The following is a 27,286-nucleotide window of genomic DNA, read 5'->3' as shown; positions in this document are numbered from 1 at the left end:
CTGAGGTTTCTTTTCAGGTGAGCTGCCCCAGGAATTAGATTTGGGCATGGTCCCTTCCCCATTGCATGCTTCTTCTGATCTTCTTGTCCTTAAGCTTCCAGTCTACCATCACACAGACAGTTTCTCTTCACAATATTTCATACATAAAGTACAGAACACAGGTGAGGAACGGGATTTAAAACTGTCCAGATGAAAGAGAGTGAGCTGGCTCTGATGGAAGAGCTGATTCACTGCTCCAGGTTTACATGGGAGTAACCTCACTGAAATAAGGAATTTCACTCCTCCAAAACCAAGAGCTGGGTCAGACTTAGCTGAACGATGGACTTCTGTATTCATCCAGAAGATTAAATGGAGTCTCCCATGTTTTTCAGCTGAGTCCTGCACACCTGACATAGGCAAAACAACCACTGCACTGTGAGCAACATGATGACAGAACTGGGCACTGAAGGGCTGGACTGCATAGCACCACAGAATTTCAGAAAATACTGACAATCTGGAAATAAAGTGTCTCCCTCATGACTTTATGAACTCAGCTCCAGTGGAAATTTTGCTTATATAAAGTTGAGGGGATGAGGCATGTACATACAAATATTAAATTCACGTTAAGGGGACTAAATTTGGCTTAAGTGGAATATGCCTTTCATCTCTCCTGGTTTTACTGAGTATTTTGTTGCAATTCTTTCTTTATTAGTGGGAAAGCAAATCAGTGTGTTTTAAAATTGTTCCCACTGTTGTGAGTATAAACTTCCTGAAGATTTTAGCCTGTTTGCAAGAGATTGAGTAAAATAAAGATTTTTTTTTTTTAGGTCAACATTTTCTTCTGGCAGACTGAGCCTGAAGTGCACTTTATTTCCCTTTAATTTAACAGCTCCAGCAGCTTTTCCAGTTAAATCGACTGTTCATTATTGAGCCCATTTATGAAGGGCTGTGCAGTGCAGTTTAATGAATCCCTGGCACAAAGCTCCCTTTCAGTGTAGGGAAAGAATAGCAGCCTATTTAGGTCCTGTAGGGCTGTATGTCAAAGGCTGCCTATAATACTTGTCAGGGAAGGGCAGAAATTCCCACTGATATAAGAATGTGCAAGAAATCAACTTTCACAACCAACTCGCCGATTAAGACGCGATCAGGAAATGAGTCTGTAGGTTGGGAGCAGTGACACCTGTTTGGGCAGCCAGATTTTCCCATAACTCCATCACCATATGGGCCATACAACCAGGAAAGGGGGAAAAAAAAAAAGAGAGCCCTCCCTCCCCTGTTGCAGAGATTTTCCTACTTTCACGCTGCCTTCCTGATGCCGTGATGAAAGGAAAATGGGTGTTGTGAATTGTGAGAGCTGGGCTCAGCGCTGGATTTGGTTTGCCTCCCTAGGAGAAGGTTTTGCTAGTGATCATAAAATCATGGAACAGTTTGGGTTGGAAGGGACTGTAAAGATCACCTGGTTCCAACCTCCCTGCAGTGAGCAGGGACATCTTCAACAAGACCAGCTTGCTCAAAGCCTCATCCAGCCTGGCCTTGAACACTTCCAGGGATGGGGAATCAACCACCTCTCTGGGCAACCTGTGCCAGTATTTCACACCTCTCATCATAAGACATTTCTTCCTTATATCAGCCTGAATCTATTTCCTTTTAGTGATGAGGCGCAACGTGAGATGTTCCTTCAGCCTGAATCCCAGTGGGATCCTGCCCTGCCATGGCAGGATCCAGATGGGACACTTGGACACTGAGGTGGGTGGCTCCATGAGCTTCAGGAGGGCAGACAGAGCTTCTGCAGCTGGCTCCAGTGAGGAGCTGCTCCACAGAAGTGCTGGCACTGTAACGCAGCCCTCAACTCTGAAAGGCTTCCTTGATTGTGGAAACTGCTCTCCTTTCTGTCCAGCCTGGTCTGCAAGGATAACAAATTGTTCTTCTTGTGAAGGGCTCGATCGTTTGGCCATGAGCTCAATCTATGGCCAGAGCAAAGCATTAGTGATCAGGGCATCCTGCTCCCTTTGATTCTCGGAGTGACTCTGCCCTGGTTTTCTAAAGAAGCCAAGCTTGATGCCAAGGGCGTTACTCTCAGAAGCCTTTGTTCAACAGCCAGAGGTGGTTGAGATGCTGCTCCCTCTAACAAGCAAGAAAATGAACAAAACCAGATAAATTTCCTAGGCAAAAGTGTGCAAAAAAATACCAGTATAACCCCTGGAGCCCATTAGTAAGCACTGAGTGCTCTCCTGTGGGATGAAGTTTTGGGGTGGTGGAAGCAATTCTGCAGCCACTTCACTCACCCCAGTCTGTTAGGGGTAAAGTGCAGGGAAAAGGACATCTGATCCAAAATTTTGCCTGGGGTTGGGGCTATTTTGTGGGTCTAAACCCAGCATTTCCTGGACATTAGACCCTGCTAGTGAGCTGAGGTGGATAGCTGGGCCTGAGAGTCATCACGAGTGGGCTGAGCATCAGCATCCTGAAAGGGCACAGGCAGAAGACACGCAGGCTCATACAGCTGCTAGAAAAGAGATGTTTTTCAGAAATAATCGAACTGCTATTTCCTTGAAAAAAATTCAAGTTTCTTTACAAGTTGTTGACATCATGTGGCTTAGCAAATTTCCCTCCAGGCATTGCCCAACTCGGGGTAATCAGCTCTGCCTGAGAGAACACAGAGAATAAGCATGTTTAATGCAATTATGAAGGCTTTCTAAATCTCCAGATCTCGTTGAGAATATGTAAATTCAGCTGCTTAGCACAACTGAATGCAAACTTTCCTTTGCATGCCTGACAATTGTTTTAATACTCTCCAAGTTTTAGGAGGTAATAAAGTCTCCCGCTAAACCGTAGCTGAGCTCTCAAAGCTGTTTAATTGAATGAATTCAGCCTTACAGAAGAGAAGCTGGGGCTTTCAGCTCTTTTTTATCTGAGCCACCGGATATTTATCCACTCTGCATATAATGCCACCCAGACTCATTAACAAACCCTTTAGACAAGCTACGGAATATTGCTGCTACGATGCTGAAGCGGATGCTAATTTGAGGACAACTTCATTGCTGCTCTGTTTGAATTATTTCATGTTGCTCACATAAGAAACAGACCCAGACTGTCTGCACATCCCGTGACAGTGGAAGGACAGTGACCCCCGTTTTCTAGACCCATGTGCAGTTCAAAGTGGCCTCACAGGGATGCAAAACTATCTAGTGGAGCACACGGGGGATGTATATGTTGTTCTTTACATTTTCCCATCAATAAGAGAGCTCGGAGCAGGCTGCAAACCTTGACAGGGCTTGACAGGGCCTGAGGGTAACAGCTCGGATCGTTAATCCCTGTCAGTTGTACTCGAGATAAGTAGTTTAAATCCACCTTCTATGCAGACATACTCATTCTGACATGGAGAGATACATAAACTTCCCATAGCCCTCTGCCTACCGGGGCTCTTTTGCTTCAATTACACAGTTACACTCAGAGCAAGTCCCGAAATAAGAGAGACTCTGGGAGCCTCCAGCTGAGCAAGTTTTGCAAAGGAGATCTTGTCCAGATGGGCTGGCACCAGAACCCAGGCTGTGCCTGGGACTGTGAGGTTCTGCCTGCTGCTGGGACCCTGCTGAGACCTGGTGAGAGATCAAGAAAATCAGCAATCCTGTTTTGTAGAGGATATTGAGCCTTCTTTTCCTCTCACGAAATATGTGCTTTCTCCTCTTTTCTCTTTGCAATACTTGCTTTGCATTCAACAAGTGTTTCAAACCACAGCGAGGTGAATTTGGCTGGTTTTTCCATTTTACCACTAATTACAGTCCTAGGAGCCTCTCTCACTTTCCTTCTGCAGTTTTGCTTTCTGTTTTTTCCTTCCAATACAAATCTGCTGCATTTCTAATGAACTGATGCAGACCATGAAAACTCACTTTATTTAATTCCAAATCAGATATGGATCTTCATTCAATTTTGGACATATAAAAGCACTGAACATAAATGTGGAGCTGGGTTGAGGGTTGTTCTGCAGCAATGTAAGAGTTTTTTGAAGGCAAATTGAAATACTTTTCCCCATAAAAAAGACAAGATAGCTCTTTCAGGAGCTGTTAACAGTACTTTAAGTGGTCACTTCACTAACTTTTTTACCTTCTATGTGGAAGATTTATACTGCTGCTTCACTAAATCCATGCAACACCACAAGAAAGGTGGTGTAGTGGAAGGTATCTGTGCTCACTGTAGGGGAGTTGAACTAGATGATCTTTAAAGTCCCTACCAGTCAAAACCATTGCATAATTCCGTGACTTTAACTCCCTGCACCCCAGCCATTTGAAATCTCTACTGGATCACAGCTCTGAATTTTCTTAGGACTTGACTAGACAGAGAATACGCCATGTAATGTGCATATCAATGAGCTCGGAAAAAAGCATCCTTTACAAATCAGTTTAAGTGTGTGTATCCTGGCGGCTGTCACAGCGAGAGCATGTCCCCGTGCCCTCGCACCCAGAGCCGTGCAAGCGCCGGGCCTGACCCCAGACGGAGGAAGATGTTTTCTGCCAGCTGAGCAGCTGCAGCAGGGGGGACAAGACTGACGGGGTCTGAAGGGTGCTGTGCACCTGCCCTGGGCTGCCTGCGTGTGTCTGCTCAGGTGATGCCTGTGCACCTGTCCCGGGGTGTGTGTGTGTACACCTGTCCCGCGGGGCTCCGTATCTGTCCCAGGGCGGGCGTGTCCAAGCCCCGGGGGTGATGCTCGTCCCGCCCCGCCGCTGCCGGTGCTCCCGCCCGGGTCGGTGCTTTGGTGGGTGCAGCCGGCCCGGCCCCCGGGCTCCCGGCAGGGAGGCGGGGAGGGCCGGGGCCAGCCCCGCTCTGATCCCTCCTCCTCCTCCTCCTTCCCCGCCCGCCGCCTTTTCCCCGCTGCCGCCGCTGCCGCCCGCCGGGCGCATCCCAGCGGACTCTGTCGGAAGTCGGGGCGGCGGCGTTCGCCGCCGGCCATGGCCGTGCCCGCCGCGCTGCTCAGCCCCCACCACCTCCTCTCCTTCTGCTTCCCCGCCGCCGGCGGGCTCCTGGGCTATGCCGACCTGGAGAAGGGCTACGAGGGCGGCGGCGGCGAGGCGGGGGACTTTAGAGAAGCCACCCGGGACCTGCTGAGCTTCATCGACTCGGCTTCCAGCAACATCAAGCTGGCGCTGGACCGGCCGGTGAAGTCCCGGCGGAAGGTGAACCATAGGAAGTACCTGCAGAAGCAGATCAAGCGCTGCACCGGCATCATCGCCGCCGCCGCCCCGCCGCCGCCCGCCGCCTGCCCGCCCGCCGCCTAAGGCGGGCGGCAGCGGCGCGGGCGGCGGGGAGAAGGCGGCGGGCGGCCCGCGGAAGGTGCCGCTGCGGGACCGCAACCTGCCGCCCTCCTTCTTCACGGAGCCGGCGCTGCCCGGCCCCGCCGCCCGCGGGCCGCCCGCCAAGGAGCCGGAGAAGGGCGGCGGGGGCGGCGGCGCGGAGGCCACCGAGTTCTTCGAGCTGCTGTGCCCCGAGTACGGCGCGCTGCTGCCCGAGCACGCCGCCCCGACCGACGCCTTCGGCGGCCGCCTGCCCGCCGAGCTGGGGCTGGAGCACGGGCTGTACGAGCTGCCGCTGCCCGCCGGGCCGCACCCGCTGCTGGGCGGGCTGCTGTACCCCGAGCCGCCCTGGAGCCCCGCCGCGCCCTGCAGCCCGCCCAGGAAGGCGCCGGCCGAGCCGCTGCGCCCGATCTACCCCGGCGGCGCCGAGCCCGTGCCCGGCGGCAGCGAGGAGCCCGGCGGGCACCTGCCCGCGGGGTTCGCCCCCTTCTTCCCCGAGTGCCCGCTGCCCCCGCCGCAGCCGCCCTACGACTACGGCGGCGGGTACCACCGCGGGGGCTACCCCGGGCTGTAGGGCGGCCGGGGCTCGGGGTCCGCCGGGACGGCGAGGCGGGAGCGGAGCCCGGAGCCCCGCGGGGGCGGCGGACGCTGGGGCGGCGCGGAGGCCGCACGGGGCTCCGCACACTCCGCTCGTGTGAGAGCCCCGCGGCCACGGCCCCCGCAGGATTCACCCTTGTGCACTGCCAGTCTCCTCCTCCTGCGGTTTGGGCGACGCTGCAAATAAAATGTGAAACTTTGGGTTTCTTCAGGTCTTTTTGTAGCGGCCGGTGCCCCCCTTTCATCCTCCTTCCTTGGGGCCAGGGCTTGGCTGCCTGTAGGCAGACGCGTTGCTGCACCTGTAGGCGACGTGGGGACAGGGGCTGCGCTCCTCAGAGGCCGCGGGGACCACTCGTCAGTGATTTTAGTCTAAATCTAAAGCTCGTGTCAACACTTGAGGTGTGTTTAGCGTTTTTCCCAGGCTCACGTTTGTCACAAGTGCTGGCAGGTGTTCAGCTGAGGACACAAAGATGGGAAAGCAAAATTAAAAATGCTGCTACCAAAACTCAGTGTACTGAAATTTTAACAGCGTCTTGCAGGATCTTGCAAAAAGGCAATTTACAGCGATTTGTAAGTTAATTGATGGTGTAAGTTCGGGAGAAAAATGTACTGTAGCCACTGCGGCCATGTGATTCCTACAGACTGTTGGATTTCTTCCAGGAATGTGTCAAAGCTCAGAAAGCGATGCAGCTCCGTCTCATTGTGTACAGGAGATTATTTGATAATCATTTAAGTTATGTAAAAAGAGTCTATGATAGGTCCTATAAAAATAAAGCTACACAATAGATCCGAGATGTGTGGTTGTTACTGCTGTTGAGACGCGGCGTTCAGGGGGCTTTCACCGTGCCTCCATCCTCTGTAATGGTTTCTTGGCAGGAGTTGAGACAGGCAGTGGGTTTTGTCTTTTCTAAATCTTTTGAAACACTGTATTTTATCCACAGCGACCCGTGCTTGTTTGGCCTTCATTTGTACCGTCTGTTTCCGTAACTTGGTAGAAAGAAAGGAGCGATAATAAGCTACAAAGTCAAGGGATGAAAATTGTTACAGTTATGAAAACAGATCAAAATACTCGGAGGTTTCCTATTGAGATGCAAGTTCTCAAAGGCAATCCCGCAGTCTGGCTCCCTGCCAGCCCCAAGTGGATTGTTTGTTTTTTAAACGGGATCCGCATAGGGATCAGCCTGGGGTTTTACCCGCGGTGGTGGTGACAAATCCTTGTGCCTTCTGTGTATTAAAAGATAGTGTGGAAGGTAAAGAATTTTTTTTTCATTCTTCTACCCAGATTTAACTTTTCAGAGATTTTTGGTCAGCATGCTGGGAAGTGTGGAGAGGTGAAACAAAATCTTTTGGAGATAAACTGAGATAATTTGTTTTGGCAAATGTTTTAATTTTACTTTTATAAGCAAGAGCTGTAACTGCTGCCTCCTCTTTCCTCCCCACAAGCTGCCCAAGGTGTCCACAAGCTGTATGGAAAGAAATCACCATGGATGAACATCCACAACACTCCAGCATTTGATAGCTGGGTGCTGTGAGGAAATGCACTTTTCAAGAACAATTTTGCAGCAGTTTATTTCACTCAGCTTCTCAAGAGCATGTATGAGGATCAATGGGCAGCCTGTCCAGCCAAGGTAGCTACAAATTAGGTTAATCCTGCCCTGCTGCTGGTTGTGATGATGGGACTATGTCTGCTCTGTAAGCTGTGTCCTGCCTGCCTTCTTCACTTTGGCAAACCTCCCAGCTGAACACTGCCAGCTCCCAGCAGAGCTTGCATCTAACTGCATATGAGACTACCTGGGCAACACCAGCTGGGGGTTATTTCAGGTGGAGATGTGTTGGGTTTAGCTTCTTTGTTTAGCGCCTACTTCAAGCATGTGAATTTGCAGCATGTCTTGACAGCTGCTCAGAATTATTTCAGCTTGATGATGCTGTGCTAATAATCTCAATGCCCATTTTACTCCTCTGAGCTATGCACCTAAGATTTGTGCTTTCAGCAGGCCAGGTAAATGATGGTGGAGCTGATAATGCAGTGGTCCCAGGTAAGGAACAAACACACCCGTTTTAGGATTTATTTATCTCATAAGCTTAATAGACAAATGTGTATTAACTGGGGATCTAATCCTGAAGATTTTATAACTTATCCTGTCAGCTGTCTCACAGGTGTCAGTGAGATTTTGCTCAGAAAAAGTAAAAAAGAGGTTTTCAGGCATTGGTTGCTCAGAAAAAGTCAAAAAGAGGTTTTCAGGCATTGGTTCTGGGATAGAAATTGCAAACCTGAATGATCTTATTGGTTCTGGGATAGAAATTGCAAACCTGAATAATCTTATTGCCCACAGACTTCACCTTCTTATTCCAAGTAGCCCTGAAGGGACACAAATCTAAGCAGCTGGTGGTTTTTGCTCATGTGGTGCTCTGTTGCCTTGTAGGTGATGACCTGTGGTGCTCAGAAGCAGAGCATCAATCAGCCTTCTTGGGTCAGACCTTGTCTGAAACCAGTGCGAGAAGCAGCTCTGTAGGTGCCAGCAGAGCTGGGCTGATCCAAGGCTGGGGTGGCAGCCTATTCCCAGTGCTGCCAGCTTGGGAGGGTTCTTGTGGGCTTGCAGAACTTTGGGTCAGGCTCTGGGAATCAGGCTGACTGAGCAGCAGCTGCACAAGTCCCTTCAGTTTAGCCTCTATCCTGCTATAGTTCCTTAAGGGGGATGTTCAGATTATAGGAGCTTGCACTGAAAGAAAAAAAAGAAATCTAAAAATCAGTGTTCTTCTACGTATGGCTACACTGCTGCCAGAGGATGTATTTGTATCTGAGGAGTACCTGGCATGGGAAGTCTGATGAGCTTGGAAAGGAGCTAACAACAGCTTTTCCCAACACAGACCAAACAAAAACTTCTGTGTTACTCCTGAGGAACACTGGAGCCCCTCTCCACGCTGTGGAGATGTGAGGGCACCTGAACAGCCCAGGGGTTGCCATCTAGTGAGGCTGCATCTTTGATCTCCTTTGTGCATGTGTGGGCTCTTTTTGTTGGGTTGTTTCCCCCAGCTTGAATAGTGCAGGCACTGAAAACACCACCTAACAGTCTCACTCAGAAACACCCTTGGGAAATTGTTTTCTCCTCTGAAACACTGAAGATCATAATCTTAAGCATCTGCAAGAATAAAAGCTTTTGTAATTGAGCAAGATATTTTGGTTTTTTTGATGTACTTTTATAAGGAGTCTGTCCCTAAGACTAAAGCTGATTCTTTTAAGCTTTTCTGTCTTAAAAGAAGTGTCTCCCTTTGAAAGGAAATGGGTTCTGTTTGGTTGGATTGAGGTCAGACTATCAAACTATTTAATTTTACAAAGCCTGCACGGAGTTCCTCAGCTACACTAAACTCCATTTTATTGCTAGTGTATTTTACACGTACTGCCTGATGTTACTGGAGGTTTTGATGGGAAAGCATACACGTGTTAATAATTTTTCATGTATAGTCGAAGATGATAAAGGGGGATTACAAGAACCCTTGCTTCTCATTTTAAATGAGGGAATCTTAACCTTTCCTTAGTGGTAATTTACTGACAAGTAAGTAAGGGTTCACCATGAATAATTACTACTGTGTCTCAGTATTTTGTGACTTAAATAGTCTGGGTCTATTCCAAAGCCACTTTCAGAAAGCAGAAAAATTCCTTTTATTAAAGTGTTTTGAAACAGGCTCATTAACTATTTCATGGCCAGAGCTTGGGAATGCTCTAGTACAGCCCAGCCATTGATGATGAGTCATCTTTGCTGAGCTTACACAGTTGATCAAAGCGTTAGTGAAAAAGATACAGAAGTTTATTCTAAATTCTTTGTTTTCTGACTTTCTAAATAAAATGCTTTTGGCAACAGTGCAAAAACTGAAGGTCATTCTGCACTTATTGGCAAGAGGAGGAAAAAGGTGGTGGAGCAATTCCATAGAGATGTGCAAGAAATTCAGATGAGACTGTCAGAGTTCAGGCCTACAAGCCCGACTATATGAAGTGAGAGCTGGGAATGCTTTTAGGATAGCTTTGTGTCAGCCAAAGAGGCTGGTGAACACGTCCTTAAAATCCAGTGGTGTTTGTAACACATCTACAAAAACAGCCAAAAATAGAGTGTATGATAATGAGCACTCTCTCCCCAATTCTGTGTGGGTAAATATTGGCAGGAGATTGCTGAAAGGCGATGCTATGAAAGGTGAAGGTGTTTAATAATATTTTTCAATACCACACTGGAACCCTGATTATCCCCTCCCTTGCTGGCAAAGAACTACTTCACCAGCCTGAAGGTTTTTAGGCTTTTGTGCTTTTTGGAGCCCCTCCATATGAAATGTAAATGCACTGTCAAAGCCTTATCTTTAGGGTTGTTATGATTGTAGTCCACAGACCTACGGCTGTCCAGAGGTCACAGACTCAATGCCACTGCATTGCTGTCAGTGGAATGTATTTATAATTACTTGAATAGGCCAGTGTGGGATTTGAGGAATAGGCAGCATTTCCCAAATGATCCTTAATCTTTCCTTCTCTGAAATGGGGGAATCACATCTTATTTATACAATTTGTGTCATCTCCCAGAGGCAGCTAAAACTGCACGATTTACCCTGTGCTCCTTCTAGGTATTCCCCAACAATGTTGGGCATATAAGAAAATGTAAACTGGTCTGCACTGAAGGAGGGAGTAGAGGATTCAGGATTTGTAGTAACGGGTTCTGATGCGCCTGTTAGCGCATGTTTTGTGTCCTAGGATGTCTCCTGGTGGGCATTTTAGACTACTTCAGCCTCAGCAGCTAATTGTAATTCATTCTGTGGGCTCTGCTGAACAAACTCTGGCAAATCCTGCTGTGCCAGATGAAGAGGTGACTGTCTCCATTTCCTGCTCTCTCTTTGCCATAGGTGCCATCCCTTAGCTGCGTGCTGAAGGGAACTGTACCTGTGCCTCTGTTGCTACAACCTGTGATCAGTCCCCCAGTGCATCCTCCAGGAGGGTTTGGAGTGAAGTGGGAGTAGTTTGGCTTAGCCCAGGAATGGCTGGAGCCCAGCTCAGCCATTTCAGCCACAGCTAAGTGAAGCAAATCTCCTGTCAGACTGGGAGTGAGTTAAACCTAAAACACTACGTGACAAATCACTTTACTGGTGCCTGTAGATGGGGAATACAGACTGCTCTCTCTTGGGGAAGCTGGCCATAATTGTTACTAATTTTGTTTTTGTTCAGCTTCATAAAAGACAGAGGCCCACAGTTTCAACCCTTTGTACTTCCACTGTGGTGAAAGCTCAGTGAAGGATTTTTAATTTGATGTTGCCGCAATACTCTTCAATCAGAAGAATCGTGCCTGAGAAGCAGCTGGACCAAGGATGGTGTCACAGGAGAGGTGGTGGCCCAGATTTTGTCCCTTTAACTTTTAATTGCAGAGTGTGTATCACAGGGAAAGGAGAAATGTATAGGGATTGATCCCCATGGCTCATTTCAATGATGTAGCAGACATAACCCTTTTGTCTTCCAAACCTCATAGTGAAGAGCTTGAGCTTGTGCTCAGGACTTTGCTCTGGGTTCAGGTGGACACAACACTCCAGGGTGGCACTCAGAGTCCTGGACCCTCTCTTAGCATGACATTCTTATTTCCTTCTCTTCCCATCTCTCTTTGATGTGTTCAGCTCTCAAGCTCACCAGAATGTTTGGGTATTGAGGCTGAGCACCCTGAAAGGCAATGCAGGTTCATAGTCAGTCTGTGAGATCTCTGGACATCTCAGTGACTGTCCAGACCAACCTGCAGCAGTTACAGATTAAATAACATTTAGTGCTCTGACTGCTGACTGTATGAATGTGACTGTGAGTTGAGCTGGACTCTGGCAGATCTTGTTTCAGTAATACCAGCAGTGTTACAGTTCTGTGATCAAATCCCCATCCCATGCCAGCAGTCTCTTCTCTGCCAGTGGTTTGTCAGCTAGATTTGTTAGATCTGGAGTAAACAGCCCTATTATTCTCAAGATACAGAAAACAGAGTTCAGAGGGGTAAAACTGGGTATGAAGTTTAAATGAGGAGAAATTCCATCCTTCTACCACCATTTCTTATCAGTGGGTGACTAATCATTTTTTGCATAGAAACACCACACAGTAGAGCTGGGCTTCAAATAACAGCTATAATTGCTTCTGTGCACTCCAATAATTGCATATAAATCAATTACCACCATTTTAGGTATTTGAACAGCTCGCTCTATGAAGAAAAACCTTTCTTTCCTGTTTAATAGCCAGACCTTTAGCTTCTTTGTTTATCCACATATCTGGGACAAATGATTCAAGCTCAGTCATTAATTAGTGATTTTATCAAGATTTTCCTTTCAGGATGGAAAGGTCATCACACCCTTGAAGTGCCAGCAGAACAAATGTCTCCCATTTGCACATGAAGTCAGGGCTTGTGAGGAAGAAGCCTCAGAACATGACTTAAAGGGTAGAGGCTTAATTTGGGGTGGCTACTTGTAAAAACACGCCTGGTGTTCCTAATACAAATGTGATGACCAGGCATCCTGGCTTTTTCCCTAAAGTCTGTGATTAATTCTTTTTATGGCTTAGATGACCCTTAATGCCTAGAGCCAGCCAACAGAACACCAGGCACAGGGGCTGAAGTAAAAAGTCAGGCCAGAGAAGGATGGCCCTGACTTCAATATAATTTATTTTTATTGTATTGTCCAGAGCCCCTTGGGTTGTCAGAGCCACACACTGGTTCCTGGATGCTCCTGGAGAAAAGCCAGTGCTACAGCCTGTGGCAACTCCAAGCAATGTGCTGTCTTGGCCAATAAGTGGGCCCTGCCAGGGGAAGAAGAACATATTTTACTACAGGACAAATGCTACCTGGCTAATCCAGAGCAACTGGAAATATAAATAAGATGAAATTTTGTTAAATAAGAGGAGACACATGAGTGATGAAGCAAAGAGAAATGTAGGTTTTTTTTCCTGGCAGAGGTAATTCAGGTATCAGGAAATGGCCAGGCCATCATGTTTGGATGACACAATAATCCTTTGTGAAATAGGTATTAAATAGGTATTAAATTAATTGCTAAATTATTACGTTTATTTATATATTTTTCTTGTGTTTATGATAGTTATAGCACTGGTTTCAAACTACCTCATGTTTCAAATGAAGGAAAAAAGAACAATTTAAGAATAGAGACTTTTCCTGCTGCTGAGAGAAAAACTGGGATAGAGAAATCCAAAATGAGCTGCTAGAAATATCATTGCTTTAAATTAGAAAACAAAACACAGCAGCTAAAAGTCCACACTATTCAACTTGATTTTTCTCTACACCAATTTAGACTCTTTTACTAGTTGATGTTCCTTGTAGGGCAGACGCCCAGCAACTCCAACTCCAGTAAGTATTCCCTCTGCAGGATACTCTTCTTGTACAAGACTGGACAGGAAAAGAATATTCACTGCCACTGCTCAAGTACCTGGTAAAATGCGAGGTGCTGCCGACAGGACCTTCTCTCCTGGGCAAAAGCTGCACATAGAAGTCCTCTGCAGCCCTCCAGTGGTTCCCTTTGGATCCTACACGGTGGGAATACAGGGCAGGGCAGGCATAGCCTTGCTCCCATTAAAGGCTCCCACCCAACTTGCTGTGCTCCCCGAGCACACCTTCCCTTCAGCCTCACCTTCCCTTCAGCCCCACCAGCACAGGGAGTGTGGGCAGGAAGAGTTGCCAGCAATTCCTGTGTTCCTTCCCAGTTATGGTCAGGAGCACCCATCCTGCTGCCATAATATTCAGTGAGGCATGGTAATGTCACAAGGCTGGGGGAGGCCTCCCTGAAACTCTGTGACACAGAGAGACCCCAGGGGAGCCCTTGGCTGGTGGCAGTGTTTCCTTAGCAGTGTCCATCAGGAGCTGCATCAATGTGATGGCTGTATGTGGTTCTGTGGGTGTCCTGATCTCTGGCCTGGCTCTCCCCTATGTGCCCCTTCACTCTTGTTCTCTTGAAGGGCCACCTGAATTGAGGAGGGGAGGGGCTGAGGGAGGTTTTGGGGTTTGTTTCCTTGAGGTGTGGCAGATGACAGTGCCAGACTGTGTGACCCATGCACCACTTTGGGTTGGTTGAGACTCCCCAACATCAGGGAGTTCAGAAGCAGAAGAGTAGTGCTTCCCAGGTGTGCAACTCTCCCAGGGCAATGCACACACCTCCCATTACATCCAGAGAGCCACAGGCAAAGCGTGGCTCTCATGTGTGAGGGATGGCCACATGGATTCGAGCTTCCTATGGGCACTCCCAGCACCAAGGGGATTCTGTGCTTCTGAGGTGGCCCAGGCAGCTTATCCCAAGGCAGCTGAGAGCAGGCAGTACGTTAAGCAATCAGCAATCAGCAGTGCTGACTGGCACGGGCTGCAGCCAGTCTGTCTCTCTCCTTAGAGTACCCACTGCCCACCCTGGACTCCATTTTATTCCCTAATGACATGCTCCCCCAGACAAAAATCAGTGCCAAGTAAAAACCAACTTGGATTAATTTACTTTTATCATTCTGCAAGCCTGGAGGTGCGTTATATCAGCAATGATATGGGCCACAGGAACTGATGGCAAAAATGACAGAACAATTCTCACAAAACATTATATAATTTGTGTTTGCATGGCTGCAGGGGGCCACCTGTAATCATCAAAAACAAAAGAATCGTAGTCAGAGCTGTACATGAGCTGTTTCACAAAGGTTTCCTTGTCTGCTGGCTCGGGGTACGAAGAAGCGAGGCCATGCTTGTAGGCCCAGTCAACAATCTGCAAAAAGATAACAAAATGAGCTGCTGAAACAATGCTGGCATGTTATGAAGTTGAAACCAACTGCAGTTTGGCTCTGTCTGTGTTTTCCCTCTTTCCTCCTCTCAGAATTGTGCAGTTTTTTGCTTTTTTCTCTCCGTGAGTCAGCTGCACTTCACCCTCAGTTGGGTGAGGGAATGTAAGCTGCCTGCAAGTAGTGGCTGCTAAGAAAAGCACCCCCTGCCCTGGCAGAATGGTTGGGGTGTGCAGGTGAAGAGGGAGAGCAGCCCTTTGGCCAGCTCTGCTCACACCTGTGAGCTCCTCGGCCATGCTCTGCATCCATCAGTAGCTCTGAGCAAGGAGATTCTCAGTGGATGTCTCTGAGTCACAGATCTGATGTACACAGGGCACCAAACCCATCATTAGACAAGTCCACATCTGGAATAATACTTATGTACTTAGGTCCCTACCAAACACACGAGGAAAGGTTCCAAAATAGCAGCTTTTGGCTAAATCTTTTGGCAATTTGAGTCATGTTTGAATTTGACTCTAAACCTCATTTTTTGAAGTGCTGAAGACTCACAGCTTCAAGCAATAAAGAAGAGCTTTGTGAGCTCTGAGGCACCCAGAATCAGAATGTATTTTTTCACATCTGGGTTTTAATGATAGAAGAAATCAAAGCAGCAATTATGGCCAGAAGAATTCCTGAGAATGACTGCTTTAGACTTTAGAATAAATTGAATTAAAAAAACACAAACCAAAAATGATGCCATTTTTGGGCATTCCCTCCCTTCCTACCAGGAAAAATGGAAGTAAGAATGGAAATACTCACTTTCACAGCAATTTTGAGAGACACCTCTCTGATGCTGTCCAAGGGGGGATAGAGTCTTCCTTCTGCAAGATGCTGCTCTGTCACCTGGGCAGCAATAGTCTAGAAAGAAGAGGATGGTAATTTTAGGGATGGTCTCAAGCACATACCACATTCCCTCACATTACATGGTATGTGGCTGAAATCTCAGCAGCACTGGGGGTGGGACTAGTCCTGAAGGGAACTAGTGACCTGTTCAAACACACGTGTGTACACGTTTCCTCACAGACTTCAGACTGGAGCCAGAGTGGGACAGTGCTGTGTTAGGGCAGCAGGTGTGGAGAAGGAGAACCCTGTCATGGCTCCTGCACCTCTGTAGGTGTAATGGAAGCATGAGCTTTCCCTGAGCCAGGAGAAGGCTGCAGCTTTTTGCTGAGGCTAAGCTATTTCCTTTCCATGCATTGCCCTGGGCCAGGTTCTTTAAAACACCTGAAGTAGATACATGTGCCTCTTATCATCTTTTTTACAGTATCAGTTAAATGTCAGTTGGAAACCTCTGCTGTGATGAGGAAGATTTCATCAGAGATGTGCCGGACCCCGCCGGCAATGATTCCCAGAGCCACTCCTGGGAAGACGTAGGCGTTGTTTCCTTGGCCAGGGAAGAAGGTCTGTCCATTGGGTAGGGTTACCTTTGGGAATGGACTCCCACTTGCAAATATTCCCCGGCCCTGATCAAAGAGAGAGAAAAAAGCATTCAGGTTCGGACGAGAAGTGTTAGATTCCTGCTGCTTATCATGACCTGTGCTCAGGGGACACTGGTGACAAAGTTGCCAAACCTCAGTTAGCAGAGGCATCTCCACCAGAGCCACCTCCAGCTGACATTTTGGGAGGACCCACACCCCTAGAGCCAGGATCAGGGCCATGGAAAGGGCGATCATGCACTGAGCATGTGTTTGTACTGCAAGTTGCTGAGGAGTCTTTCTACCTCTCTATCAACCACCTATGGAGCATGAAGTGAGCCTCGTGGGATAAAGGTCTGGGGCTGTGTGATTGCTCTGGCCATAGGCAGGTGGTGGGGAAGGCAAAGGAAAGAGTGAGACAAGGGCTCCTCTCTCAAGCCAAGTCAATCCACATGTCTGTAATTCTTCAGTGACACTGGATCTAAGTTGGGTGATGAAATAGTTACATAAACAACTAGGCTGGCATAACACAGGGGACAGAAACCGGAGAGGATGGGACATCTCAGACAGCTGTGGGTGAAGGAGGCAAGCACTTTCTTTAGAGGGTCACAAAGTAATTCAGGCTGGTAGGGACCCAAATTCTTGCTCACAGCAAGGTCAGCTACGAAATCAGATCAGCTTGCTCAGGGCTTTACCCAGTCTGGTCTTGGAAAACTTGCAACGACAGAGACTGCATGAGCAACCTTGGCCCTGCCCGCTGCTCCACCTCCTGACCCTCCTCACAGCATCAAAGTCTTTTTTACACCCAGCTCGACTATCTCTGATTTCAATTTATGCAGGCTGTCACTTGTTTGCCAGCATGCCCCGCTGTGGTGTCCTGGGTCCAGCCAGGCCCCGAGCTCCCCATGTCGAGCCGCGGTACCTGTGAGGTACCAGGGTGAGGCGGTATCTGGGTGAGCTACCAGGGTGAGGCAGTACCGGGGTGAGGTACCAGGGTGAGGCAGTACCAGGGTGAGGCAGTACCTGGGTGAGGCGGTAGCACTGCTCTGCTGTGCACTCCGCTTTGCTCGTGGGGTTGCTCAGGGCGAACACGATGGGCCTCTCATTGAAGGCTGCCATGTCCTTCAGCAGCTTCTCGGTGAAAGCGCCTGCAACAGCCGCCACACCTGGAACAGCAACAGCAGAGTTGCTCACCCTTCACACTGTGTGACTTCAGAGCATCGGGCTGCTCCTCTGGGACTCGTAAATGAACTGTGGGAGGGAACCAGCTTAATCTCTGGAGATGCAGGTGGCATCTTTCTCATATGACAGTGAGATTTAAAGCCTGTCTCAAAATAAAGCCCTCTGCTCCTCCAGGCAGAGTGGGCACCAGTGTTTTGGCCAGCCTGACTGCAGCACTCTGATTCCCAAAGACCTTCCTGAGGTGCCTGTTGCCATCCTCATCCTGCCCAGCCTGACAGGGACAAGTTTGTTGCTTGAGAGCCCCAGATCCTGCCTCCCCCAGCACTTCCCTCTACAGCTCTGTCTGAAAGAATTCCTACAGCTCCAAAGGAGTGAGGAAGCCTGTGCCCCATAGTTAACACAAAAAGGATATGGAGAACTCAACCGACAAAAGGGGGGTGAAAAAAGCTCATTTTGTTTTGACTAGGAGAACAAAAGGAGACTCCAGAGGAAAGACAGAAACTTTCATAAGAATTGAATGGACACGAAAAGGTCATATTAAGTGAACTCACCTATAACTGCTGTAGGCTTCACTTTCTGCACAACCTCTTCCAGTGTGTCCACACTGGGGTGGTCCTGGGCAAACATTTCTTTCTCATGGTTTAGGTGGCTCCTGCCCTGTGAGGAAAAAGAAATCAGACTTTGGTCTGTTGGCAAAAGGTGCACACATAACATAGTAACTCATCTTCAGCTCATTTAATCTCTCAGCCCTCTACCTAAAGCAGATTCCACACAGCAGGAGCTCAGCATCAGCCAGTCAGGCATTGAGTGGTTGGTAAAATGTCACACTGGGCTGGCCTCTGCTCCTCTCACCCACCGAAGTACACTGACGGTGTGGAGGAAGAACCTGGCTTCCCTTCACTTGTACACAAAGCACAAGTCTCCTCCAGTCTGAGGAGGGACAAGGGCAGAGGCTCTGGGGACACAGGGAGTGCAGAATGGAGCTGGGTGAGGCTGGGCCACCAAGCAGGGCACAATGCTGTGATATTGCCCCATATGATGTGCAAGACTTCCAGCACTGCTCGAGGTCATGGCCAGCAGGGTATCCTTCCACTTTAGAGGCCCAGCCTGAAGTGCTGCCTTTAGGGCAGCCAGTGCTGCTGGCACACTTGTCACCATGAGACCTAGTCCTCTCAAAGCAGGAGCAGCAATGCTGACTCCAATAAAACCGCAGCCTTTACTTCAGGGCTGAGCAAGGGTCCAGGGTATCTGCCCGCTCTGGCCTCTCCAGCTGGCAATGGATGGCAGGTGAGTGGAGCTCAGCTCTGGATTCAAATTCACCTTCACAATCAGTCCCTTGGAGTCCACCATCCAAATTTTTTTGATGGCATCCTCTCGTGAAACTCCTTCCTTTTCCATGGCCATGAGGATGAGATGAGCGATGCCCATGGCAGCCTGGAACACAATATAGAAACAGTTAATTGGGATATTGTTATATTTTGGGGGAAGATTTTAAATGAGAGGTGGGTTGTGTCATCCCCCAGCACTGCACAAAGCAGGGAGACTTTCTGTTGCACAGTGCCAAGGCATGGGGCTGATCTTAGCGTTGTAGGTGCTGCCAAAAAGAAAAAAGCCTCACAATCATTCAGCAGAGCAGGTTGCAGGTGAGGCTGAAGAAGCAGAGGTGGTACCTTGACAAGCAGGGCTGTCTCCATAATTTAAAGCAGCTGCTGCAGGGGAGGAAGAGAGGCAGACACTTAAAAAATGCTGATGGCAATGCCAGTACAGAGGAACTCAAGGCCAAGCAGGACTGCTGCATCTGAAATATAGCCATGAGGAAAGTCTTCTCCCATTCCTGCCTGGGAAAGCAGCCTTGGACATTCTGTGTGTTTGTGGTCCTATAGCCATGCCTGGTCCTTTTGCCCAGATGGGGACTAACAAGGCAGTTGGGACTCTGTGCCACAGAGATGGTGACCAGCACAGACAGCTCCTGGACCAACACCTTTAGTACACAGACCAGGCTTTGGAGGGTCCAAAGACCCATTGACCCTCCATGGACCCTCTTCTTCTTCCTCTCTCTTTGAGCAAGGTGCCATACAGGCAACCTGGCTTCTGCCATGGAGCACTATGAGTGACTCCAGATAGAAAGGTTGTGTTCTTACAGTTCTTTGAGTCTGAGTCCTTTGGACTCTGCTGCTAAAGAAATTCTGGTTTACTCTAGACATCAACCCTGAGAACTCAAACCAGCCTCCTTAATATTCTTGCCTCATAAGGAACTTCCCTAAAGATACTTAAAGCCCCACTGACACATGGGCAGCCTCATAGTATCCATGGAGTCTGCTCAGGATTTGTGGGCCAAAAATCACTGTCAGACTGTTGGTAACTTCCACACAGTGGCAAGATCCACCTGTAGGGCCAAATCCTGCCCAGTGACAAGGAACCTTCTGTGCTTCATCCTCATGAAGCCAAGCCTTGCAGGAAGTTTCACAGTTGACTTTTCTCTCTAAATTTGAAGATGGAGCATATTAAGGTACAAGCTCAGGAACATTCCTACCTCTCCAGCTCCCTGGAAGACAAACTTCTGGTCAGAGAGCTTGTTCTTTGTGATCCTTAAGGCTGCAATGAGGCCAGCGACTGCAACAGATGCTGTGCCTGAAAGACAGAAACACCATGAGATGGACATCCTGGCAAATGCACTGTCTACCCTGCAGATATACTGTTAGAAACCTTGTGGTAGGAATCATTCTCTTAGATTCTGCCACTGAAGGATCAGAGTATCTTCCCTGTGCTGAAATATTAACAAATTATTCTAATTATTATTATTATTATTAATATTACCATACTATTCAGACTCTCCTGCAAGGCTGGAGAACACAGATTTTCTTCCATGTAGAGTCAAAGGGACACCAAATCCTAGAATGTCAGAAGAAGTTAATAGCTAATTTGAGAGGGTTTAAGATGCACCTGACTTCTCTAAGGTCACATAAGACCCCTGTAGCAGAGCAGTGCTTTGAACTTGGGTCCCCTTGTCAAAAAATCCTCTGTGATTATGGAATTACCATCTTCTTCTCCTATTTACCTTCACAGCCCAGCATCACTCTAACACCCTGATACCCTGACTCACAGCCATCACATCCTGCTGCTAAACATTAAGGAGTCATTGAGAACAGGAGTTGGTCCCAGATTAGTGAGGAACAATGCAGTAAATGGAGCAGAGTCCTGCTGTTACAGCCACTGTGATATCTACAGCTTTCCATGCATTAAGGGGCACAAATGTCCAGACTGAATAACCTGCCTTTACCCCACATAACTCACACATAAATCACAGCCAACATTCATCTAATGTCCTGTCCCAAATGAAGAAATATAGTGGAAGTAAAAAAGGCACAAGCTAATAAGGATTCAGGCACTGGCAGTATCTCAGCTCACCTGGGCAAGCGGGATGCAACATTAAAGGGGACCTGGGAATGAAGGTGGAAGTTTGATCACAGAATATGGAAAGTTGGAAGGGACCCATAAGGATCATAAAGTCGATTAGTTTTATTCCTTAGCATTTGAAAGAATATCAGTCTGCATATGCCCTAGTTTTGATCTGTTCCCAGCTCTAGTGCTTGTCTCTCCATTCTCATCTTTAGAAGCTTTGTGAGAAATCAGGGAGACCTCATAGTAACGAGTCTTGTGGGGGATGGTCATGGCTGGGACAGGCAGTGACCACTTTTAGGCTAATACACTTGATTTCAGCAAATTTCCAGCATTTCCTATTTTGCTGCCCGTGTAATCAGCCAGTGGTTCAGGGTTTTAAGTAGCCAGTGCTTCACTGAGGTTCCCTGCAGAGTCCTTAGGGCCTGGGGTGCTGCAAGGATCAGGAACAGTCTGGCTGAGAAACAGCAGCTCCTGAGCAGACATGAGCACGAGCAGTGACACCAGCAGATGGAGCTGCCTCATCTCTGAAGGACCCAGAAAACAAATTCAGCTTTACCCGCTCCTTTTCTCTAGTGCAAAAGCCACAGACAAGCCAGGAATCTGCTGGTATATAACTGGGGAATAATTCACACTCTTATAATTTCCTAGCAAGCAGGAAATATAGTGGAAGCACAAGTACTCTGTCAAAGAAGTACTTTTATTGACATGATTTTTCTTGTTGAGGGAACCTATATACACTACTCTGACAAAGGAAATCTTTATAGGCCAGACCAGAAGTATTTGTCCGTACAACGTGATACATCTTCTGATTATAACTCAGATGAATTTAGTTCTCCAAAAGCTAATAATTAGCCTCTCTTAAGAGTGATTCTGGTTTAGCAGAGGTGACAGCAGCCACACTTCTGTAACAGATGTGGTGTCCACACTGGCACAGTGGTACACAATGGCAGCATCACTTCATAGAACCATAGAGTGGTTTGGGTTGGAATGGACCTCAAAGACCATCTAATTCCACTCCCCTGACACAAGCAGGGATCCACTAGATCAGATTGTTCCAAGCCCCATCCAACCTGTCCTTGAACACTTCCAGGGATAAGGCATCCATAGCTTCATGAGGGCACTGCAAGCATTCATGCCTTAAACACAAAACAGACGAGACTGATGGCTGATAACTTCGTAAGCTTCTTTCTTGCAGTGAGTCACTTGGGACACTCCCTTCAGCACCACGGATGAATTCCCTTGATCAGCTTAGAAAAGTTTTTACCACTACATTTCCAGACCCAGACCATCTTAGTTCAGTCAGTTTAAAAGGGAGTTGACAGGGAAGGAACCAGCCACTGAGCAGCTTGTTGCTTCAGTATTAACATGTCACACAACTGAAAGAAGTGTACAAAGGATTTCCTCTTGCTCCTCCTGCGCTACATCTCTGCCTTTTAATGCTCTCTTTAGAGTAGTGTATTTGCCTGGTGAAATTCCACTGAACTAGGAAAATTACAGAGGAAAATAATGAACGTCCAGGAAATTTAAAAGAACACTGGATAATTGCCTAGTTTTTAGATTTTGTGTTTTATGGGTGTCACATAACCAGTCCATACTCATTCTCTGTGTTATGGTGAGTCTATAATCAGCAGGACTGCTTGGCGTGCCATGGCAGACGCTGAGGATGGGACTCCTCTAAACAAACATGTATGATCCTGCTTATGCTAAAGCAGCCACCTGAACTGGGTCAAATGAAATACACCCTAGAAGAGTCACTACCACCACATGTTTTTTAGACAGAGAAGGTAACTGGAATACATGTAGGCACTTCTGTTGCAGACATCTAATCTGTGCAGGAAGAGATTCCACTCTGTAAGTCTGCAAAGAAATGGGAAGAGACCAGCTGTCAGCAATGCCAGGCTTGCAAAATGCAGTAGAGTATGAACATCTATGTGTACTCTCACACATGTTCACACACTGTCTCCAAGGCTTACTTTGCACAAAAATCCCCAAATCCCTGTGTGGGTGGGAGTGGGGAACTGATCAAAGTTAAAAAACCAGAAGTGAAACCATTACAGTGTGATGGTGTAAATGTCAGGTCATAGCATTAGCAGTGATAGATGCCTGGAAAGTATTGAAAAGACTGAAATGTAACTGGAGAAATATCTTGTTTCTCTTGGTCCTGACCCAGGCAAAACTGCTTTATACCCTTTGATTGTCAAGAAGTCTGATGGGACAAATGCTGGTATTTGCAAACCCATTTAAGTGGGAAATGCTCTTGAGAGATTTCAGCAGAGGGAGGTACTTGAGGTACTTTTCTAAGGTGTCACTAGCAGGAATTTGACAAGTGGTGTATGTGGAAAGAAAGGGGGCAGATTCAGTCTGCAGAGCAGAGACCTGTGGGACTGGGTGTGCCATTACTCATCCCCTGCATTTGTACTGCAGCTTTGACTAACAGCAGGGCTCTGTTCAGCTCTGCCACTCCTAATCCTCCTCTCTTGTTCCAATGTGTTTATAATCCCTCCATGTCTCCCAAATTCCATCTCACCTTCATTACTCAAGTAATAAAGTTACTGTACCTTGGCCTTAGCTCAATATTTTTCTTTGATAATTACAATTTCTGAGCACAGAACAACAGAGTATCTCTGTGGAGAAGGGTTCACAGCTGGTTCATGTAAAGAACTGGCTAATCATTGTGCTTCAGTTCTAAATGAATCAGAAAGTCAGACTGGAGCAAGGAACTCCTCAGCATGGCAAGAAAACACCAGCTATCCTTCAACACATTGGTCTATCTGTTTTCCAAAGAGAATGAGTGCTGCTATTGCAGATAACTGCTTCCCTAAGTAATTAGCAAGAGCCAGCTTGGCTGGTCTGTATCTGAGGTGAGATATGGAGGGGTACAGAGAGAAGAAGGTGCTTTCAAACCATCCTGTCTATCCAAGACTTAAAGTGAGTGCTAAACATGATATCACAAAATAGCAAGCAGACCTCGGGACCTCTCTGGGAAGTCCACAGCAACAGAACCAGTACAAAAAAAGAGGCATTTAGAATTAAGGCACAGTCAGGAACATGGCCATCTCTGCAGGAATCAATTTCTGACACTCAGGCACATTCAGAATATTGTAAAGCATGAAGGAAAACCCTGTGGGGTTGATGTTCCACTTGTACTGCAAGTGAGAACAAGCCCCAGTAGATGTCAGTGGAGGTACACAGGAGCACAGCCTGAGAAAGGATCTGCTCCCCTGCATCGTATGGGAAAGGCTGCAGCAGAGAGGCTCCCATTCCCGGGGACCTGACCCTTCCTCAGCGTGGGGAGAGGGGCAGAGGGGCTCCCAGCTCTGCACGAGTCTCTGGGGAAAGCGCTGCCCAGCGCCGAGCTCAAGGCTGTGCCGTGGCTGCCAGCAGCCAGTGGCTAAGCAGGGAACACAGGGGAAAGCATGGACCACGGGGTGCTTGGGGGCAGGAGTCCTCTCATGCTGATGGCTGGCACTGCCCTGTCACCTGTCCTGGAGGGCTGACTGAGCTGAGCATCACCACCATGCCGAGTCCTTCCAATAGCAGCAGCAATGGGAACGTGCAGCCACACCACTGCCTGTTTCTTCACACAACACCTGTGTGAGTGATTCCCACTTCTCCACAGCACACTGGTGGAAAAGATGACCAAATTCAGACTGATCATTTTTTTTCGCTTGACCTGCCTGCTTACACTTCACCCTGTCAAAACCATGCCAATATGAGGGCCCAGGGAACAGCAAACTCTCGTTTAACAGCTCCAGCAAAGGGCAGCCAAGGAAATATATCTAAATTTATGGATGAAGAGAAAGCCTAGGGCTTTTCCAAATTCTGGTTCACATTAACTCCCTGCAGCAGTTCCGCCCATTACTGGAAAGCAGAGTGGAGCTTGTCCAGATCCACTCCAAATGCATACTCAAAAGTCAAACACAACAAAGCTGGAGCAAAAAACTGCCAGTGTTTGCAGCTCAAGGTCTTCCCCTCCATGGATGTGGGCTAGTGTTATCCTTCCCCCAGAGGGTCTCTGTAAGACATTAAGAAAATAAACTTAGAAATGGTGCGGAGTTAGTCAACAAGAAGAGCAGTAAAATGCAAAGCATTGATGCACAGGGGTGGAACTTGCTCTCTGAAGGGTGACCCAGAATTGTTGGTGGCATGGAGAGCTGCCTGACAATGGAGAAACCTAATGAGGGCCTCTCTAGGTTCCTGCTTTTAATTTTTCCACTGTAAAGTGCTTGGACCGTAATGATGGGTTCTGACCATGGCAGCAGTGCCCTCCCTCCTGCCTGCAGGGTGCCAGCCTGCACCACTGTGCCCACGCAGGCTGAGCCCCTTGTGCACCCACATGGGCAGAGGCTGTCAGGCAGCTGCCAGCACTCTGCAAGAAAGCATCCCCATCCCTATCAGCGCTGGGGACTCTGTGCATGCTGCTGCACACCAACAAGCTGAACTAGGTCAGAGCACAGCCCTTTCTTCTGTCCATTTGGCCTCCTTAGCCTGGACTTAAAAGATGGCAGACAGCTAAACACAGAGATGACCTGTGCTGTTCTTCACTACAGAGGAGGGCTTGGCAGTGGCATCCAGTGAACGAGATAAACAGCAAACAAGAAAAGCAGGAAAAGAAAGGGAAACAAATGCCACAATTCCCCAAAGTGACAGAAGATAAGGGCCTGATCTTTACAGTGCCGCACGGATAGGCCCAAGAAACTGAGACCCATTTACAGCCTGGAGTCCACACTGCTCTGACCTGCCTTGTGTAGCAGTCAGTGTGTGAATTCAACACAAACCCAGGAGCTGGCCCTTACAGCCTCTTCTGCTGCGGAGCACAGCAGGTCCAGAGGGACTGTTAATAGTGAACCTCTACAGGACTGAGAACACCTCCACATCTATCTCCAGGCTGGGTAAATCCCCAAGGGAAGTGTGCTGCTCAGGAGCTGCCTGGCAAGACATTGCCTGCTTTGTTCCACAGTACGGTACCGTCCCTCACTCCCTTCCTATTGTGCTTCCCCCTCCTTAGCTTCCTGTGATAATTACCGATGCATTTGCCACGCCAGCTGAAACAACAAAGTAAGATACTGTACCATTTTAATCTGCTGAAATTAGTAACTGCTGAGCCAAGAACTCTCACTTTGCCTGCTTCTCACAGCACATGGAAACGTGCCTGTGAAACGGGCCTCGTTTGCACATGATTGATTTCCAACTTGCCCAAGTGTTTGAAGCTGCTCAGATTTGTTATACTGGAGTCAGCCTGTTCCCAGCCTCAGCTGAGATCTGGAGCACTGTTGCTTCAGGCCAGGCACTGCTTCCTGAAGTGTCTTGGGGAGGTTATGGAAAGGTTATCAGCTAGGATAATGAGAAAAGGTGGTTGGTGGGTCAAGAGATATTTTGAGGACCATCAGCAGTCACACATCCTACAACCAAGGGGAATCATTGCTGTAATGACTTGGAAAAGACTTAGAGGTGTTCTGTGAAAGGGGGGACCCTGAACATTGCCCACAGACTACTTTAGATAACAGACTTTATGCTTTTGTTCACTGTTCTCTTTGCCCTGCCTGCATGTGTGAAAAACTTTTGAATGACACCATCTGACACACTTAATTAAATAACACATTAAAGCTTTCTTCATTTTTTCTGCAATTCTGACTTGCAGAAAACTTGCAGAACAACTGCTGTTCAGTACTGAGCAAACATCTCAAGAGGCATCTAAGCTGGTCAGGAATGATTTGCCTTGGGAGATCCATAGTGTTCTCATTCACCTTCATGTTCCTGGGTGGACTTCCAGAAGACTTGCTTTGTCATCCCCAGACACTGTGGTTAGGCTAGCTGGGCTAAAATTCCTTGAATTTTCTTTTTGCCTTTCTTGAAGATAGGTGTGACATTTGTCGTTTTTTTCAGGAATTAGGATCTCCTCCATTACCATAACCTTTCAAAGAGTGACTTTGTAATGCTGTTGGCCACATACCTCAGACGAATCCTTAGATGCATCTCATCAGGTCTCATGGACTTTGTCTCTTGAACAATCCCTGCTAAATAGGCAGAAGTCCATGGAGATGCTGTAATTTTGCATGCGTAAAGTTCTCATCATGGAAATATAACTCTGGATGTTTGACATAATCTCCCAAAACATCCTTGTAGCCAAACTGCAGAGGAACAGACTGAACAAGTGGGTGAAAAAGTGGCTGGGCTGGTAGGCTCAAAGGTTTGTGGTCAGTGGTACAAAGAGGCCAATACTATTTAAGTTCTCATAACAATCTGTATTATAAAACAGAGTGCACTTCTGTAAAGTTCATGGATGATTACAAATTGGGGATAGCGATTGACACAGTGGTGGTATGACAGTCATTTACAGGGATCTCAGCAGGCTGGAGAAGTGGACTAGGGAAACCTCGTGAGGGTCAGCAAAGGCAAATGCAAAGTCCTGCAGCTTTGCAGAAGAAAACTTTGGGGTGGCCAGCAAGTGGAAGATGAACCAGCACTAAGCCCTTGTGACACAGAAGACCAACAGCCTGCTAGACTGTGTCAACAGTAGGTCAAAAAAAACTATAATTTTTTCTATTTCAGTACTTTTGAGGTCATCCCTAGACAAGCATATCCCATTTGGGGCTTTCAGCACAATGACAAACTGGAGCAAGTGCAGAGGAGGG

General features: G+C 47.7%; 2 protein-coding genes across 2 annotated transcripts in view; one reads left to right on the top strand and one right to left on the bottom strand.

The window, feature by feature from the left end:
* The first annotated feature begins 4,865 nt into the window (after nt 1-4,865).
* FAM181B (family with sequence similarity 181 member B) lies at nt 4,866-6,648 on the top strand. Its single transcript, XM_041483678.1, is given in 2 exon segments — nt 4,866-5,236; nt 5,238-6,648. Coding segments are annotated over 2 exon segments (915 nt in total). The 5' UTR covers nt 4,866-4,922; the 3' UTR covers nt 5,839-6,648.
* Nucleotides 6,649-14,317: 7,669 nt separating this feature from the next.
* The window catches only part of ME3 (malic enzyme 3), a 117,023-nt gene continuing 104,054 nt past the window's right edge, over nt 14,318-27,286 (bottom strand). Inside the window, exons 8-14 of the mRNA XM_041483661.1 lie at nt 19,783-19,880; nt 18,570-18,683; nt 17,801-17,906; nt 17,091-17,233; nt 15,942-16,115; nt 15,412-15,510; nt 14,318-14,600 (exon numbers count right to left, since the gene is read on the bottom strand). Coding sequence (XP_041339595.1) covers nt 14,439-14,600; nt 15,412-15,510; nt 15,942-16,115; nt 17,091-17,233; nt 17,801-17,906; nt 18,570-18,683; nt 19,783-19,880 — 896 coding nt within the window. The 3' untranslated portion in view covers nt 14,318-14,438. The remainder of the gene's footprint in view (nt 14,601-15,411; nt 15,511-15,941; nt 16,116-17,090; nt 17,234-17,800; nt 17,907-18,569; nt 18,684-19,782; nt 19,881-27,286) is intronic.

This window comes from Pyrgilauda ruficollis, unplaced genomic scaffold, assembly GCF_017590135.1.
Source record: "Pyrgilauda ruficollis isolate IOZ18807 unplaced genomic scaffold, ASM1759013v1 scaffold60, whole genome shotgun sequence".
In the NCBI taxonomy this organism is placed as follows: domain Eukaryota; kingdom Metazoa; phylum Chordata; class Aves; order Passeriformes; family Passeridae; genus Pyrgilauda; species Pyrgilauda ruficollis.
Note: the sequence above shows the minus strand (reverse complement) of the source record. Positions and strands in the feature narration are given on the sequence as shown.